Genomic DNA, 19,108 nt, shown 5'->3' with positions numbered 1-19,108 from the left:
TGGGAAGATAAGTATGTCCAAACGATCTGCCGTAATATTAAACTCCGGCAGGAGCTCTATGCAGATAAGGAAAGGCATGGAGTAGAACTAGATCCATATTGTATTTGATAAGGAATGGTGATGATCCTGATGTAATTGAGGATTGGGATGGGAATATCTGGAATGACAATGGTAATAATGCAGATTCTCCTCAGCATGTGTCTAACATACTACCCTCTCCACCTGCTGTTCACGCCCACCCTATAAGGCAGCAGATTTCCCAAACAGACAGAAGGGGGGATGATGTAAGGGTAGAGATTGAAGGGATAGATACCCCAGTCTCCCACGTGGACCCAGGGGAAAATACCCAAACCCCTGCTTATGCTCTATGACCCACTCCCTCTACAGGATGGCCTCGACCTCCTCCCCTAGACTGGGTGGAGGGCCCTGTGGGCCAAAGTGGGAACAGGGGTCGGAAACAGTCAATGATACGTGACTTCTCTGTAAAAGAGGTGGCTGCCATTGGAGATTGATTTAGGCAAAAGGCAGGAGAAACTCTGGCAGCCTGGCTCCTGCGTGTCTGGGAACAAGGAGGGGGTAATGTATTTTTAACCCCTGAGGAATTGTTAGGATTAGGAACATTGTCTACTGATATCAGGGTCACTGCTGAGCTGTGGGGTAGAGGGAGAGAGTGTAGAGCTCGTCGAAAGAATCAAAGACTTGTTGATCCAAACCAAGGCTTTTATTAGCAAAAGACAGGAGCTCTTCACAGGTGGCCGACCAGTCTGGAATGATCTGACCTGGCGAGGGACACAACCCTTTAAGGCCCAGACAGTAGGCGTGGCTTAGCTCTCAGCCAATCACTGTAAGCACAGTCTAGATACTGTAGCTATATACACTATATATATTGGTGATAGATCTGTACTATCACATTCACCCCTTCTTGGAGAACTGACCCTGGAAAAAAAAACGATGGAGAGAATGAAAGGAAGGGGTAGGTTAAGGACTGTAGCGGTCAGGGGGTCTGACCATCCGGCATGACCGCCGTGGTGCCGGGATTGGGGTCGCTGGAGTGGTGTCGCCAGCGGGCTCGTCAGGTGCGACGGTTGGGCCCCAGCGGTCGTCAGCGATGGACGCTAGGGTGAGTACCTGGTTGGCCGCAGCGGGTCCCCAGTCGGTCGTGGTGGCCGCATCGGCGGTGGCGTAGGCAGCGGCAGACGGGTGCGGGCAGCAGCAGCAGTAGTAGCGTTGGCCCCGGGGGTGGCTGCGGCGGCGGCTGCAGCAGCGGTTGCCACATTCGTGACCGAGGCCGGGTCGAGTGTTCCGCACGGGGTCGAGAGGCGGGCCAACACCATGGTTGCGAGGGTGGGCTGCCCCTTCCGGGTTCGGCGTCTCCGTGACGTCAAGCGTTGCCGTGCAGAGGAACCCTCGCTCTCATTGGACGAGAGCTCTGGGGAAGAAGAGTTTGAATGGGATAGTGGCGATTGGGCTTCACACGAGGCACTGTGTTTGCCGGTGGCCATTTTAGACCTACAGACTGCAGCAAAGTGGCCATTTTTAAGGCACTTCTGGCACCTGGCTTTTCTTGCTGGGCACTGGGACCTGCTGTGCTTGTCCCTCCCGCAGAAATAAAATTTTGGGTTCGCAGGGGGCAGTGTAGCAGCAGCCGACAGGCCGTCAGTATCTCGGGGGGTGGTAGGGTAGAAGGGCACTCTACTCACATCAGAACGAGGGGTCCAGTCCCTAGAGAATTCGGTGGACTTTAAGGCTGCATCCTCCATTGTGATCGCAATCCGGGCCACGTCCTCTAGTTTTTCTACCCCTTGCTCGAGCAAGCGCAGCCTCACTTCGTTCGATCGGAGCCCGGCCACATAGGCATCCCGGACGAGATCGTTTGTGATCTCGGCAGCAGTTTTGTCCACACAGTTACAGTCCTTGCCCAACGCCTTTAATACTTGTAAATATGCCCTGCTGGACTTACCGGGCTGTTGCTTCCTCGACGCAAGCATGAACCGGGCATGAACTCTGTTCACCGGTTGATCGTACAGTTCTTTCAGTACCTTTATGGCTGCGGTGTAAGTGGTCTCATCCTGGCTGTTCTCGTAGACTCTCAAGGACACCATAGACAGCAATGCTGTTAGACGCTAGTTATCCTCCTCTACCTGAATGAATCTCAGGAAGTTTTCAAAGTTCAGCAGCCAGAACTTAAAGACTTTGAAGGCTGTAGCTGACTGTGGGTCGATGTCGTTTTTCTGGCCGAGTCAGGCGCTCCATCCCTTTCAAAAAAAATTCTTTTTTCTTTTTGCTAATAAAATTGTAGAGCTCGTCGAAAGAATCAAAGACTTGTTGATCCAAACCAAGGCTTTTATTAGCAAAAGACAGGAGCTTTTCACAGGTGGCCGACCAGTCCGGAATCATCCGACCTGGCTAGGGACACAACCCTTTAAGGCCCAGACAGTAGGCGTGGCTTAGCTCTCAGCCAATCGCTGTAAGCACAGTCTAGATACTGTAACTATATACACTATATACATTGGTGATAGATCTGTACTATCACAGAGAGATGGATTACTTACTTACTACTCTAGGGGATGCCCTGCTACGAGTATACCCTTCACCAGTAGATTGGGATTTACATTTGCAGAACAATTGGAGAACCCCAGAGGAGGGTATAGCAGTAATTCGTCAACAGGCCCTGGCCTCTGCCTTGTATGCAGGGCGTTTGAGGCTGTGGGTACATGGGAGGAGCCCTGATGAAGAGATATTCATGGCTGGAAAGCATACCAGATTGGTTCGTTTCGCCCAACCCACTACACGGGGACTGGTTCTGTCCGTAACTAGTCCACTAATTGGGTACCCTGTGTCTGAGGCAGTGCATGCCTTATCTGGGCTTCGAGAATTAGAATTGGGAGGTAAAATCCACTCATGTTCAGCCCAGGTTACATCAGACAAGCAGGATGAAAAGAGAGGGGCTGCTGCTAACAAGGGACCGTCAAGAAAGGACCCTTTTCTAACCTTGTTAAAGTTAGGCGTACCTAAAAGTGATATTGATGGGAAACCTACTGCGGTCCTTTATAAGAGAAAAGCAGGGGAACATCATCCCCAGCTGCTGAGTCCTCCTGGCCCGGCTGTGCCCTCTGCTCCCCCTGCTGCTTCTATCGAGCAAGCTTCTCCTGCTCCAGTTACCCGTGATGAGGTACAACAAATGGTTAACAAGGCTCTTATGGATAATAGTGGCATGTGGGCCTGAATGCCCCCGAACCCTACTAAAGCATGAAGGTGTGGGCAGGGCTCCCGTGTCTACTCCATTGAGATACGGCGGATACACAGGGACCCACGGCCCTACATACCATTAACAATCCATTGGGGTGGGGGTAATGACCACCAATATTTGGCCTTGGTCGATACAGGTACGGAGCACTCGGTGATTCTGGGTAACCCCGACCTCTGTACTGGACCGACCTTTCGAATAGAGGGGTTGGGAGGAGCGGTCACCCTGGCAAAGGAAATAAAAGTCCGTGCCACGGTGGGTGATAGCCCTTCCCCTATCTGGTTACATGCCCTGGTGGCTGCTACTGACGAGTGTATCTTGGGTATTAATATGTTGGCCGGTACAGCCCTTAATACTAGCCAAGGGGGATTTGCATTTGGAATTCGGACTATTACAAAAAAAAATAGTAGTGGGTCAGGCTAAGTGGGATCCTGTGATGGTGCCACCCCCCATGAAACCAGTGTGCATTCCACAATATCACCTCCCTGGAGGGCAAGAAGAGATTAGTGCCACCATCGATGCTTTGCAAGAAGAAGGGGTAGTGAGGCCCGCAACGTCGCCCTTTAATAGCCCTGTTTGGCCGGTCCAGAAGCCGGACGGCTCCTGGTGAATGACAGTTGATTATCGTTTTTTAACCAAACATGCCCCACCACTTGCTTCAGCAGTTCTGGACATTGTTACCCTTATTGAAAACATTGCTACTGGGAACTCAGGAACATGGTATGCTGTCATTGATCTTGCTAACGCCTTCTTCAGTATTCTTATAACTGAGGACTCACAGGATCAGTTTGCCTTTACCTGGAAGGGGCGCCAGTATATCTTCACTCGCCTCCTTCAGGGTTATGTACACTCTCCCACCATTTGTCACAGCCTAATTGCCCGTGACTGGAGACAGTGCCAGTATCGCCTTCCCTCTCAATTCACCATTATATTGATGATGTGATGATCCAAGGGGCCACAGAAGAGATGGTACAGGAAGGTTTGGAGAGTGTCCAAGATACCCTGATGCAAAGAGGGTGGGCCATTAATCTCGCCAAGGTACAGGGCCCGTCCCAGACAGTTATTTTCCTTGGAATTCAGTGGCATGCTGGAGAACAAGTGGTTCCCGATAAAGTTCGCAATAAAATCGCAGACTTGGCCACTCCTACTAACAAAAAAGAGACCCAGCGTTTCCTGGGGTTATTGGGATATTGGCGACGCCATATTCCACACTTGGCATTGCTTTTACGTCCTCTGTATAAGGTTACCAGAAAGAAAACAGACTTTGTATGGCGTGACGATCAGGAAAAGGCGTTGCAGTCCGCCAAGCAGGCTATTCTTCAGGCCCTGCCGATTGCTCCCCACATCCCAGATACCCCCTACGAACTACAGGTCTCCATTACTGATGATGTGGCCTGCTGGAGCCTCTGGCAGAAACAAGAGGGTCGCCGAGTCCCGCTGGGATTCTGGTCACATACCATGCCTGAGGCTGCCACTCGTTATTCTGCTTTTGAACAACAGTTACTAGCCTGTTACTGGGCCCTGCTGGAGACTGAAAGAATGACAGGTGATGCAGATGTTCAATTGCGACCTGCACTTCCAATAATAAATTGGGTTCTCGCTAATGATGCTAATCTAAAGATCGGGCGGGCGTAGCAGTCTTCTATTGTTAAATGGAAGTGGTATATTCAGAGTCGTGCAACCAGAGGGCCTGAAGGGGTGGGCCGCATACACGAACAGGTGGCTGATCTTCCGTCTCATCATGAGGATGTTGAACCCGCCTTTCCCCCTCCTTTACCCCCTTCACCAGTTCAGTGGGGTAAACCTTATGATTTGCTCACTCCAGCAGAACAAGAGGATGCCTGGTTTACTCATGGTAGCAGCCAGTGGGTGCAAGGAAAGCAAAAGTGGAAGGCAGTGGCTTACCATCCCAAGTCAGGAACTCACTTATCAAAGGAGGGTGATGGTGGCTCCAGTCAGTATGCTGAGTTGAAGGCAGTCACTTTACCACTAGATCCCCATGATCACCCTCTTTGCCTGTTTACTGATTCCTGGGCTGTGGCTAATGGACTTGTGGTATGGATACCTGATTGGCAAAAGAATGACTGGATGATACATGACCGCCCAGTGTGGGGCAAACAGATGTGGTAGCTGTTATGGGATGCTTCCCACCACCGTGAGATAACCGTATATCACGTTGATGCCCATACCAATGTGGCGACTAACATGGCACGACATAATGCAGTAGCAGATCAGCTTGCCACTATCAGCCGCGCTGATACCGTCCCCCTGGCTCGATGGGCACATGAACAGAGTGGTCATTTGGGGGAGAAGGGATCAGCTATGTGGGCCCATACACATGCTTTACCCATCTATCAGGATGATGTCCGCATGGTCGTGCGTACATGTCCAGAATGTCAGCTTGTGAAGTCCCGTGCTGTTCCTCCTGGTCCGCATGGCCGAATAAAACGGGGTGCTCACCCAGCTGCGGTTTGGCAAATTGATTACATAGGCCCTATGCCAGACTGTATGGGTAAACGTTACGTCCTAGTAATGGTTGACACCTTTTCGGGCCTGATTTTTGCCTTTCCCAACAAGACGGCTGACCAAGCTAGCACTATCCAAGGACTAAATCATTTAATTTCTCATTATGACGTTCCAGAGGAGATTCAGTCTGATAATGGCTCGCACTTCTCCGGGAAGGCAATCTGTGATTGGGCAGCTGACAACAGTATTTTATGGGTCCACCATATTCCTTATTACCCACAGGCTGACGGGTTAGTTGAACGAATGAATGGCTTACTGAAGGAACAAATTCGTTTGTTAACACCACTGGGAACCCTGAAGGGGTGGTGTCATGTGCTGCAGCAGGCAGTCGACAATTTGAATCATCGCCCTTTAAAAGGAGGTACACCTTTCCACCGACTTCTTCACGCTTCTGAACTACAGCCTATTCCAGAGGAAAAACAGTCATTGCCCCCCACTCCTGAACTAGAGAATGCTGGACAAAAGGTATGGGTGGCACCACCAGGTAGTGGTCCTCCTGTAAAAGGAGAAATAGTGACACCTGCCCAGGGTAACACTCGGTGGGTAGCTATTGAGGGACAGGATGATTTAGTCTGTTTAAACACTGAACGCTTGTGGTATCGTGAGTGATGTGTCAGGCTTCTTTGTTCCAGGTTTTCCGTTTTACGCTCCTGGTGATCTGGCTTAACAGCTGCTTTGGTGCCAACAGTTGGATTTATAATAACGAGGACGTTCCGAGGGAATTGCCCGTGGGAGACACGGTCCGATGCATTACACCAAGTCCTCGGTCACCCACCTCAAGTGCAGCTTATATAAATATGTTATTGTTCAGCATCTTTCAAAATCTGTTCGTGAGCTCCAGTGTGTGGGTATTGTGGCCAACAAGGATAATGTGAGCCTTGGTTGGAATTCTTTTTCATGGTTTGCTGGTACATTTAGGGCACACATGTCAAACTCTGGCCCGCGGGCCAAATTTGGCCCGCGATATAATTATATTTGGCCCGCAAGATCATTTCAAAAATGTATTAGAGGTGGCCCGCCATGCAGCGAGAGCCGATGCCATTTTTTGGTAATGTCACCCCCACTATCCTCCCCCTTCATTGCACATCCTTCCCCATTGTAACACGAGAAATTGTAACACGAGAAGTCTGTCGATGTCATCAGCCGGCAAGCCGGTTGGAAGGCTCCCCGCACAACCAGTCACTTCTCCCACCTGTTGAGCGGTGCGGCGGATTGGCGAGCGCCTGTGATTTCCTGTCGGCGCGACGGGCATGGCAGGCTGCGCACGGCCCCCGAGCAGTGCGAGCCCCGCGCAACTGGCACCGGACGGCCCTTCCACAGCGCAAGTGCACTTCTCCCGGTCACCACGGCCTTCAGTGCTTGCACCCGCGCGGACCCCAGGGACGGCTGGTTCGGCCCTGCACATGAAGAGAGAGATGGTGGCTGTCCGCAAAGGCTGATCGGCAGAGCGCTGGGCCTGAGTAGGTGGGTAAGCAGGGGTGGGCAGAGGGTGTAGGTGAGGCGTAATGGGCAGGGGAAGTTATGGTGGTGCGAGGGGCAGTTAGAGGGAGGGATGAGTAGAAGGAGGGGTGGATAGGGAAGAGGTAAAAGGGGAGGGGCAGGGCGAGTAGGGGAGGGGTGATTAGAGGGTGAGAGACGGGTAGAGGGAGGAACAGGTTGAGGGGAGGATGGGGTGGGTAGAGGCAGAGCGAGTGGAGTGAGGGGTGAGTAGAGGTTGGGTAAAGGACTCGTCAGGTAGAGGGATGGTGGGTCGAGGGTGAATAGAGGCCTGGAGCCTGAGGAGTGAGTAGGAAATGCTGAGTCCTGATGCAGGCCAAAATGGACACAGCCTGTGAATGCTGACTACATCTCCACAGGGACCAAATATGTTTCCCTCAGGTCAAGCAAAGGGTGAACTTGAGCTACCTACTCCTGACCTGTAACATTATCCTCCTAAAGTTATATCCTAAAGTTTAACATTACATATGTTGAAAGAAGAGAAAACATGCAGATGTTGTTGAAAATTTTCAATAAATATTTAGTTCGGCCCTCGACTTAGTCCAAGTTTTTAATTTTGGCCCTCCGTGAATTTGAGTTTGACACCCCTGATTTAGGGGGTTGGACCACACTATTCTCCATTGGTTGCTCACATTATTACTTGTTTTTGTGATTATTGTAGTTTTAATTTCTCTTTTACGCTCTTTTTGTACTCTTATGCTTGTCAAGTCTCGTGTCTGACAGCCTGTGACCAAGGGGTGGAATGTAATGGAAGATTCTAACCTGTTTTTTAAACTTGCTGCTCTGGGTTCTGCAAGGCTGAGAACCTGCTTGTGTTTTAGAATCAGCAGACATAAGCTAAATTCCACCAAGGGGCCAGAGATGCTGTTATCTGAAGAAAGGTCATCTGTGTACCAAGAACATTTAATCTTCCTGCTTGTTTTGGTCACAGACTGTCAGAGGCCTAGCCTTGATGCAAAATTAACCATTGCATTCAAAGTGATAAGCTGAAAATTATGTTATTCGTTAGAAGCCTAGCATGCTAGCTTGCTCGCTTATCTTTCTTGCTGTGCTGGGAATAGGTGCTTGGGTAAGCAGTTTTTGGGTAATATAAGCCATGGTCCCGCTGCTGAAGTTTGAGACTCTCCGAGAGGTGGCAACATCTCTCAGCAAGAAGAAGAACTTCTGGAGTCCAGCCAACGTCCCGGTCAGGGGAGGTGGAGAAGCTGCTACCGGCGCCCTGACAACCTACTACAAGTGTGCAGTCGTTACCTCGCTTTGGCAGTTGGGACCAGTCCAGGCATTGATAAGTATAATTGGGAAGGGCTTGCATATTGTAGTGTGAATTCAGCTTTAGATTTAGTAATAAAGCCTTGTATAAACTGAACTGCTCTCGGTGCGTGTGTCTATTTTCTTTCGGTAGCTCAAGCACTGTGACCAATCTAAAACGAACAAAATGAGAGGTACAAGTTTACCCAAGATAGATGGGTGGCAATTTTGATTAAAAAAAACCTTCCAATTAAAGTTAAAAATATTGTTACAGACCCTGCAGGGAGATATGCAACAGTACATTGTAAAATATTTTCAGAAATATGAACATTTTTGAATCTGCATGCTCTGAATATTGATGACAAGAAATTTATTCAAGATACTTTTTAAAATTTAGCAAATGCACATGAAAATATTTTAAAAGGAGGGGATTTTAATTTTTGCTTAGATCCATTGTTGGATAGGTCTACTTGAGTAATGATGAGAATGAAAACTACTAAAGCTACACTGGGTTTGATGAGAGATTTGAATTCAATTATGTATGGAGTAGAATTTGCCCTAGGGAGAAGGACTATTTACTTTATTCTAGTAGGTTTGACTCTTATTCTAGAATTAATCTATTTTTGGATTCAGTTCAAGTACAACCTAGAATTTTTGAAGTGGACTATAATATAATTCACCTTTGTTAATAACTTTAGAAATGCTTGATAAGGAGAAGTCGATATATAGATGGAGATAAAATTCTTTATTGTTGAAAAGGAAGCATTTTTGTGACTTTGTTCAAACCCATATTCAGACATTTGTGATACAAATTTGAACCTGGTAAATGATAGATTTATTTTATGGGGCACTTTAAAGGCATTTCTACAAAGTCAAATTATAAGTTTCACATCTAAAATTAAAAAGGATTATATGAGAGAAGTAGATAAATTAGAAAAAGAAATTACAGTTTCAGAAAAGGATCTTCAAAAGTGTGTTTCAATAAAAAGTTTCATTTTAATACATTACAAACATAAAACTGATAAAGCTATTATTAGACTGAGACAAGATATTATGAATTAGGTGAGAGATTGCATAAAGTATTAGCTTGGCAATTAAAAGTGGAACAGAATTCAAGAATAATTAATGCAATTAAATATATATTAATGTAATTACATATAAACCTCAAGAAATAACAATCTTTTAGAAATTTCTATATGAAATTATATACTTCTGAGTCTTTAGGAGACAAAGCTAATTATCTATCACAGATAATATTGCCTTGGCTAAGTCTAGAAGAACAAAATTAACTTAATGCTCCATTTACTGAAGCAGAAGGAGGAAAAGCAATGAGCTCATTATAAAGTAATAAATCTCCAAGAGAAGATGGTTTTTCCATCTGAATTTGATAAAGAATTTAAGGATTTACTAATTCCTATATTTATGCACATACTATGATCAGGCTTCACAAACTCATACTCTTCCAGAATCATTCTCGATGACAGTAATTACTGCGATTCCTATAAAAGTCCCTCTAAAACCTTCATTCTATAGTCTTATTTTATTATTAAATGTAGATTATGAAATAGAAGCAAAAACTTTAGCAAATAGAATGAATGACTTGCTACCTAATTAAATGAATATGGATCAGACAGGGTTTGTTAAAAAAAAGACAATCTTCATAAAATGTAGCTAGATTGCTTAGTAGAATTCATTTAGTGCACAAAAGAGGTGGTTTGATTGTTGCAATAGCTTTAGATGCAGAAAATGTGTTTGATAGATTAGAGTGAGATTTTTTGTTTAAAGTTTTTGAAAAGTTTAGATTGGTATCAAATTTTAAAATTGAATTATAGCATTATATAATAGCCCCAAAGCTAAAGTAGTAACAAATGGAAAAGTGTCTGTGCCATTTAAATTTATGAGATCAAGCACACAAGGTTGTCCTTTATCACCAGCCTTATTTATTTTAGCTACAGAACCACTTGCCCAGGTAATTCACTCTGATTTACAAATTAAGGGCTTTAGGGTGAGTCAAGAGGAACATAAAATTAATTTATTTGCGGATGATGTTTTAATATATTTGATTGACCCTGAGGTTATATAAAAAAAAAATCAGGATAAAAATGAAATTATGCCATTAACTGTAGGTAATTATACTCATTGTCTGCATTGTATGCAGTTTAGATGGCCAAAAGAAGGTATTAAATATTTAGGAATGAGTATGGATAGTAATTTGAAGAATTTATATAAATTGAATTATTTATCTTTATTTAAAAGATCAAGGAAGATTTAAACAAAAAAGGATATATTTACCTATAACTTTAGTTGGAAGGATGAATTGTATAAAGATGAATATAATTTCCAAGGATACAATATTTTTTCCAGATGTTACCTATTTTAATACCACAAAATTTTCAAGAATTAAATAAATTAGAAAGGAAATTTCTTTGGATCGGTAAAATGGCAAGAGTTTCTGTTGAGAAGGTAATGTGAAAATACAAATTGGGAGGTTTATAGCTTCCTAATTATAGAAATTATTATCAAGCGACACAGATGAGATTTCTCGCTTCTTTTTTTTAATGAAAAAAATTGGCATGGGTTAATATAGAACTGAATAAAATAGGAGAGAAGAAAGCAGAAGAATTTATATACAAGTGGGAATCAAATTCATTGGTTGTTGTTGAATAAAAAACATAATTGAAACATTTGCTTAATGTTTGGAATAAATCATGATATTGGTAGAGGGTCTATATCACCTAAAATGTCATTGATTAACCCTCTTTTAGCTTTTTTAAGAGATGATCAGTTCTTGAATAAATGGTTTCATAAAGGGATTGTTAATGTTGAAGATTGCTATGAAACTGGTCAATTAATGTCATTTGATTGGTCATGTTCAAAATTGAGACCTTTTTCAATGGATTTAGCAATATTTTTACAACAGGTTACTAAAGTTAAATTTCCTCAAGATCTAATGCTTTTCCTATAGGGTAATATATCAGGATTAGGCCAGAATTAACATTTAATATGTTTCAAAAGAATTTGTGAAAATTGCACTGGCAGTTGTAAGAAAGTGCATAGCAGTGTCATGGAAATCAGATTCAAATTTGGGAATGGATAGATTCAAATTTGAGAATGGAAATGCGTACTTGTGTACCTCTTGAAAAAAAAATCACATATAATTTAAGGAATAAATATGATAATTTCTTAAAAATTTAGTGTCCATTTCTACATACTGTAGGTATCACATTATGAAATTATCTCCTTAAAATTCAAAACCTTATCAATTCCTTGGTGTATTGTAGAGGCAAAATTTGATAAAATTGATTGTAATTTTAGTAAAGAGATGCATTTTTCCTTACTTTTCTATTTTGAATCCTTTTCTATATTTCTTTTTTTTAAACTTTTTGGGGGTTATTATTTTGGGGGAGGGTCTGGGAAGGGTTGGGGCATAAAATACTATGTATTATTGTTTAGATTTTAATGAAAGACAATCCTGTATTTAGATATTAATACATGAATTTAAATAAAATATTCAAAAAATAATGTAATTTGAGCAATGGAAAAACAATGTAATATAAGATACAGATTTTCTTTTTTAAAAAAAAATTCAATATAATATTTTTACATCAGTTATATCTTACACCACAGAAATTGAATAGATTGAAATAAGATTTATCAGATCAATGTTTTAGGTGGAGTGTATACATTCAATTGTCTTGTCCCAATATGAGATCCTTTTGGGCAGCTTTTTGGAACAAGTTACAGAAATTGCTTTTTCCACAATGTCCTGATTTATTTTTATTAGGAAATATTGAAGGTACAAGTCCTAAATTGAAATTATCAATTTATCAACTGAAATTTGTTAAATCAGCATTAGCAGTAGCAAGGAAATGTATTGCAATTACTTGGAAATCAGATAAATTTTTGACTATGCCAAACTGGCATGCTGAAATTCAAAGTTGTATTCCTTTACAAACAAACAATCACTTATAATTTAATGAATAAATTCCCATGTTTTTACAAATTTGATGCCCATACCCCCAAATAATGGGATTAAATTTGTAATGATATCCTTCTAGATCTGTGGGATTCTCCTCTGTAAACATCCTTTTCAACAATCCAAAGATTTATTTTCTTTCTCTTTTTCTTTTTTTAAAATACCTATAAAGTTTTATTTTTTCAGTTTGTACATTGTTTCTTTGAGGGGAGTGGTTGAGTGGGAAGGAGGGGCTTTTGGAGTGGAGTGAAAACCATCATGTATATAATCGATTTGGTTTTTTTCCTATCTGTAGTATTATAATAACTGTAGCTACTGCATGTATGGAATTTTAAATAAAATATTTAAAAAAAAAACAAGATGAGAGCCCATAAAATAACAGGAAAGACACTAGCATGGGTAGACCATTGACTGATTAGCAGGAAACAGAGAGTGTGAATAAAGGGATCCTATTCTGGTTACCAGTGATGTACTGCAAGTGTTAGTGTTGGGTTCCACTTTGTTTTATGTTGTATGTTAATGATTTGAATTGCAGAATAAATGGGTTTCTGGTTTAGTTTGCAGATGATATGAAAATAGGTGGAGGAGCATGTAGTGAGGAGGATGTTATTATTTGGATGGGAAGATAATTCAAAATTTGGAGGTGCAAAGGGGCTTGGGAGTACTTGTGCAGGATATCCTGAAAGTTAACTTTCAGGTTGAGTCAGTGGTGAAGAAGACAAAACAATGTGGGCATTCATATCTAGAGGAATAGGATACAGAGCAGGGATGTGAAGGTGAGGTTTTATAAGGCACTAGTGAGGCCTCACCTAGGGTACAGTTTAGGGCTCCTTATTTAAGAAAGGATGTGCTGGCATTGGAGAAGGTTTATAGAAGATTTACAAGAATCATTCCTGGAATGAAGGAATTAGCTTATGATGTTTGATGACTTTTCGACTACAAACACAGAAATGCTGGAGGTATTCAGTTGGTATTACAGCATCCATAGGAGGTGAAGATATATTACCGGCATTTCTGGCCTGACCCCTTCTTTAAGGTATAAGCACAAAGCAGGCAGGCATCTGAATTAAGGACTGGGGAGAGAAAGGGGGAAGAATGGGAAGGGGGGGAAAAAAAGAGAACAAGCCATCGGACAAAAGGTGTTAATTGGATATGTTATGAGGAAAGGCAAGAGTTGATTTTGGCTCTGTGAAAGGAGATAGAAGGAAGAAAATGACTTGGAGAAAATAGAGTCAAAAGAGAAGTTATTGAGGGTGAGGACAAGTTCTGCCAGCCAGAGAAGAGTGATGGTGGAGGAAAACTGGTTGAGTCTATTATCGAGAAAGAAATGAAGGGCTTTGAGGCCTTCATTATAGGGGAAGGAAGAGTATAGGGATTAGATATCAATAGGAATATGAGGCAGTCAAGTTCAGGGAACTGGAAATTGTTGAAGTGATGGAGTACATGTAGGGTGGCTATTTCCAGCTCATCAAAATAGAGGACATGCAGGGTCAGTATCAGGCATCAGAAACTCTCTCAGCTGGGGGGAGAGGCTGACCTGCCATAAACCTTCTTATGCCGCCATCAAACTTCCCTTCCATTGCGCATGCACCAGCCGGCACTTCATGCTCTGCCTTCCCCCTCGTCACACATGCACCAGCTAGCACATTATGCACTGCCGTCACACGTCCCCTTCATTGTGCATGCATGAGCCAGCACTTGCACGTATGCAAGAGAAGAAACAAGCGCACATGCCGCATTAAACAGATAAGTGCCCTTTCTGCCCTTGAGTTTGTTCTCCATTTGGGGGTGTAGGCACAAATTAACATCCAGCTCAAGGTGTCACTGGACAAAAGACAGAGTCCTCAAAAGCCAAACTGTCTGGCCTAAAACCAGATGTCTGGCCACCCAAAGTATATGTGAGGTATCCCAGATATAGGTGGGGAGGGACTGGACCAGGGGGGAGCAGGGACAAAACAGAGTCGAAGTCAGCAGAAACCAGTTTGTTGGGGCAGGAACACGTGGAAAGGATTGGTTTATGGATCTAGGATAGGAGGCAAAAATGGGAAATGTGGGGTTGCAAAACAATGAAGTTCAAGGTGATCTTGGGAAGATGTCAAGAAGTGATTACCAGAAGCTCAAAGATAGTGCGCAATACAGTAGCTTGATGAGTTTTCACGATACAGTAGTATAATGAGTTTTACGGCTTTTGAACTGTACTCTTTGGAGTTCAAATGAACAAGGTGGGATTTTTTTAGAAGCATTTCAAATGTTGAAAGGCCTGGACAGAGTCGATGTGGCAAAGTTGTTTCCCATGGTAGTGGAGTCAAGGACAAGAGGGCATAACTTCAGGATTGAAGAGCACTCATTTAAAAACAGAAATGTGGGGGAATTTTATTTAGCCAGAGAGTGGTGAACCTCTGGAATTTGCTACATCAGGTGGCTATGGAGGCCAGGTCATTGGGTGTATTTAAGGCAGAGATTGATAGGTATCTGAATAGTCAGGGTATCAAAGGTTATGGGGAGAAGGCAGGGGAGTGGGGCTGAATGGGAGGATGCATCAGTTCATGATGGAATAGTGGAACAGACAAAAGACCGAATGAACTACTTTTGCTCCTACATGGTATGGTCTTACAATGACTAACAAAACAGTTCTGTTCTCATTCTGGGCACTACTGTTTTTATTGTTTCTTGGACAGGTAGCCAAGAATCCTTCAAAGCGCTATGACATTAATCACTGAAATGTCCAGGTTTTAAAGGTTGGAGCACTTGCTACATTCCAAAATTACCAATCATAAAGCAATGCTAGGCACAACATATTACTGCCCAAATTGAAAATAGAACATAAAAATTTGTTCAGTGATCTGATCCTCCATTACTTATAATATGCAGCTTTTGAACACCCTTTCCTTAATGCAATTCAATTGGATAAACTCCAGGAAACCACCAACATGTCTGCCACATTCCAAAGAATCTGGGCTCCACCTCTGCATGAACATTCTAATGGGTTTGACTATCACTTTGGTTTGGGTCTCTGGACAGAGGGCTTGTAATTCCTCTCCATTTATCACTCACTTCATCACCTTGATTAATATGATAAAAATGATCATGTTATGCTCAGACTGTATGAAATCTTTATAAAAATATCAGAATTAATGTTTTGTGGCGGCGTACATCCTCATGGCAAACCAGCCCCACTTGTATCGCCACGTGGCAGGGCAGCCATGGGGAAATGGCGTCGTCAGAGGTTTCTCTCTAACTCCAGCATCCCTTCCAGCGCCCACCCTGGGCAGCGATTATGACGTCACAATGCACCAGGTGACTGAGCTCCTGCTGCCCTTATAGGGACGTGCTGAATTTGAATAAAAACAGTCATTAACGACCCTCAACGTGGTGGCTGTGTTTCCTCCACTGCTCACACTACCACAGTGGAGACCCCGACGAGCCCAGACGTTTTTCTGGACTCAAAACACCATGGATTCAGCAGAGGTTAACACTGTCTCCGTCAAGCTTCCCCACTTTTGGACCCACCGACTGAGAACGTGGTTCGGGCAGGTGGAAGCACAATTTCAACTCCACAACATCTCCTCAGACGCCACGATGTTCTACCATGTTGTGAGCACTCTGGACCAAGAGATGGCAGTGAGGGTGGATGACATCATCCACCACCAGCCGGGTACAGGCAAGTACACCGCCCTCAAAGACCTGCTGCCTGGAACTTTCGGGCTATTCCTGGAACAGATGCTGGAGGACATCCAGCTGCTCCTCATAGATGAAGACTTTTTGAACCTGAGGAGAGCAGCAGCCCGTGCGGATGCCCTCTGGTGCACGAAGAGGGAGAATGAGGCAGCCCTCAACCAGGTGGCACGACCAGGAGCCAGCCACACAAACATCCTCCTTCATGTGATGGACAGATCCACTGGCCGCCGATTCCTGGTGGACACAGGGGCTGAGCTCAGCATCCTTCCCCCCACAGCATTAGAGAATTGCACCCGATCTCGAGGTCCAACCCTACGGGCGGCCAACAGCTCCATCATCAGGATCTATGGCACCTGCAGGGCACAGATTCAGATCGGGAAGGAGAAATTCCACTGGAGGTTCATCCTAGCCTTCGAGGGCACTGCGCTGTTAGGGGCCGACTTCATCAGAGCTCACAGCCTGACATGAAGGGTAAAAGGCTGGTCAACACCTGAAATTTCCACTCCACTCAACTGGACACAGCAGAAGCCCACAGGCCCGAAATCGCCGCCAAACCCACCGCAAGGGATGAGTTCAACGAGATCCTCCATGAATTCCCTGCCATCTTAGAGCCACGGTTCAATGCCGCCCCGCTCCAGCATGGGGTCTTCCACCACATCGCCACATAAGGCCCCCCACTGCACACTAGATCCAGATGGCTGCCGCCAGAGAAGCTCTAGCAGGCAAAGGAGGAGTTCCTCAGGCTCCAGAAACTGGGAATCGTCCGGCGCTTGGACAGCACCTGGGCATCGCCACTCCATATGATTCCGAAATCATCCAGGGGCTGGAGACTGTGCAGGGACTACTGTCGTTTGAATGACACAACCACTCCCGACAGGTACCCGGTGCCCCATACAGGACTTCACCGCCAACCTCCATGGTGTATGGGTCCTCTCCAAAATGGACCTTGTGCAGGGGTACCATCAGATCCTGGTGCATCCAGACGATGTGGGTAAGACGGCCATTATCATCCCTTTTGGCCTCTGAGTTCCTGCACATGGCCTTCGATCTAAAGAACGCAGCCCAAATGTTCCAGCGCCTCATGGACGTGATTGGAAAAGACCTAGACTTTGTGTTCATTTACCTGGACAATATTCTCATTGCCAGTCACAACCGTGACGAACACAAAGCCCACCTCCGCACACTCTTTACACGGCTGGCGGACTTCGGTCTCACGGTCAATGCAGCCAAATGCCAGTTCGGCAAGGAGTCCCTCCAGTTCCTGGGGCACACTATTTCGACGGCTGGGGCCACGCCGGCGCCGGAGAAGGTAGCAGCTGTTCAACGATTCCCCAAACCCTCCAACCTGAAAGGCCTCCAAGAGTTTGTGGGGATGGTGAACTTTTACCATCGTTTCATCCCCGGAGTCACGTGCACCATGCGCCCATTGTTCGCGCTCAGAGAAAATACTTTATCGTGGTCAGAGGAGCCAGACAGGGCTTTCATCGCGACAACGGAGGAAATGTAGTGGCGGATGCACTCTCCCATCCAGCCATCAACATTCTCGCGCCCGGCCTGGATTACAAGCTACTGGCTCAGGCACAGAGGAATGATGCGGAGATGCAGGCCTTGTGAATCGCCATCTCAGGCCTCAAACTCAAGGATGTCTGGGTGTCCAGCAGCCCAGACACATTGCTCTGCGACGTCTCAACAAGCATGCCACACCCGGTGGTTTCATCACCCTGGAGGAGGAAGGTCTTCAGTCTGATCCACGACCTCGGTCACCTAGCAGTAAAGACAACCATGCGGATGGTCGCGGAGTGGTTTGTGTGGCATAGGCTGAAGAAGGAGGTGGCGGAACTGGCCAGGAACTGTACCAGGTGCCAGACCTCCAAGGTCCAGTGACACACGCGAGCCCCCATCCAGAACTTCGACCTGGCAATTTGCAGATTCCAACACATCCACTTTGATGTCGTCGGGCCCTCTGCCGGTGCCTGAGGAGGCTCATTATGTCCTCACGGTGGTGGATCGGGCCACAAAGTGGCCGGAGGCCGTCCCAATTAAGGAGGCCTCCGTGGAGACGTGCGCCAGTACTCTGGTCAGCCAATGGATCACCCGTTTCAGAGTCCCGGCACACATCACTAGCGATAGAGGGGCTCAGTTCAAGTCTGCCCTGTGGACTCAGATGGCGAAGCTCCTGGGGGGGTCAAGCTCCACCACACAACAGCATACCACCCACATTCCAACAGGTTGGTGGAGAGGTTCCACAGGCACCTGAAGACTTCACTTTTGGCCAGGCTCTCTGGACCAGACTGGGCGGACGAACTACCCTGGGTCCTCCTTGGGATTAGGATGGCACCCAAGGAGGACCTGCAGGCTTCAGCAGTGGAGGTGGTCTATGGCGCACCCCTTTCCCTGCCGGGTGAGTTTTTCGGCCTAGACTCTGACACCACGGCCACTGACAAAAACCTGCTGGTGGACCTATGCATGGGACTGGCCTCCCTAGTTCCCCCACCCACGGCACGCCACAGCACCCAACCATTTAATCTCCCCAAAGAGCTCAACTCAGCCCAGTTCGTTTTTGTGCGGAGGGGACCACAAGGTGCACCACTACAGCGACCGTACGAGGGGCCATACAAAGTCCAGCGGAGCCTTTACCCTGGACGTTGGGGGAAGAGAGGAACTTTTTATGTTGGACGCCTGAAGGCAGCTCATCTGGACATCACAGCTGGTGCAGAAGGCCACACTCAAGCGTCGGGGCCAGCCGCCAAAGTGACAGGACACATAGCCAGTTCTGGGGTGGGGGGGGGGGGGTTTGTGTGGCGGCACATATCCTCCTGGCAAACCAGCCCCACTTGTATTGCTACATGGCGGGGCAGCCATGGGGAAATAGCATCATCAGAGGTTTCTCTCTAACTCCAGCATCCCTTCCAGTGCACACCCTGAGCAGCGATTAT

General features: G+C 45.6%; 1 protein-coding gene across 10 annotated transcripts in view; it reads right to left on the bottom strand.

Moving 5' to 3' along the window:
- Positions 1–19,108, bottom strand: part of fbxo16 (F-box protein 16) — a 164,146-nt gene that overhangs the window by 77,578 nt on the left and 67,460 nt on the right. The window contains exon 10 of one of the 10 annotated variants that reach the window (XM_069885925.1): positions 7,111–7,170. The exons of the other annotated variants lie outside the window; for them this stretch is intronic. Coding sequence (XP_069742026.1) covers positions 7,126–7,170 — 45 coding nt within the window. The 3' untranslated portion in view covers positions 7,111–7,125. Of the gene's footprint in view, positions 1–7,110; positions 7,171–19,108 lie in introns of those variants that run through there. 10 annotated transcript variants of the gene reach the window in all.

This window comes from Narcine bancroftii, chromosome 6 (genome assembly GCF_036971445.1).
Source record: "Narcine bancroftii isolate sNarBan1 chromosome 6, sNarBan1.hap1, whole genome shotgun sequence".
NCBI lineage: Eukaryota > Metazoa > Chordata > Chondrichthyes > Torpediniformes > Narcinidae > Narcine > Narcine bancroftii.
The sequence above is the reverse complement of the archived record's forward strand: the minus strand, read 5'-3'. Positions and strand labels throughout refer to the sequence as shown.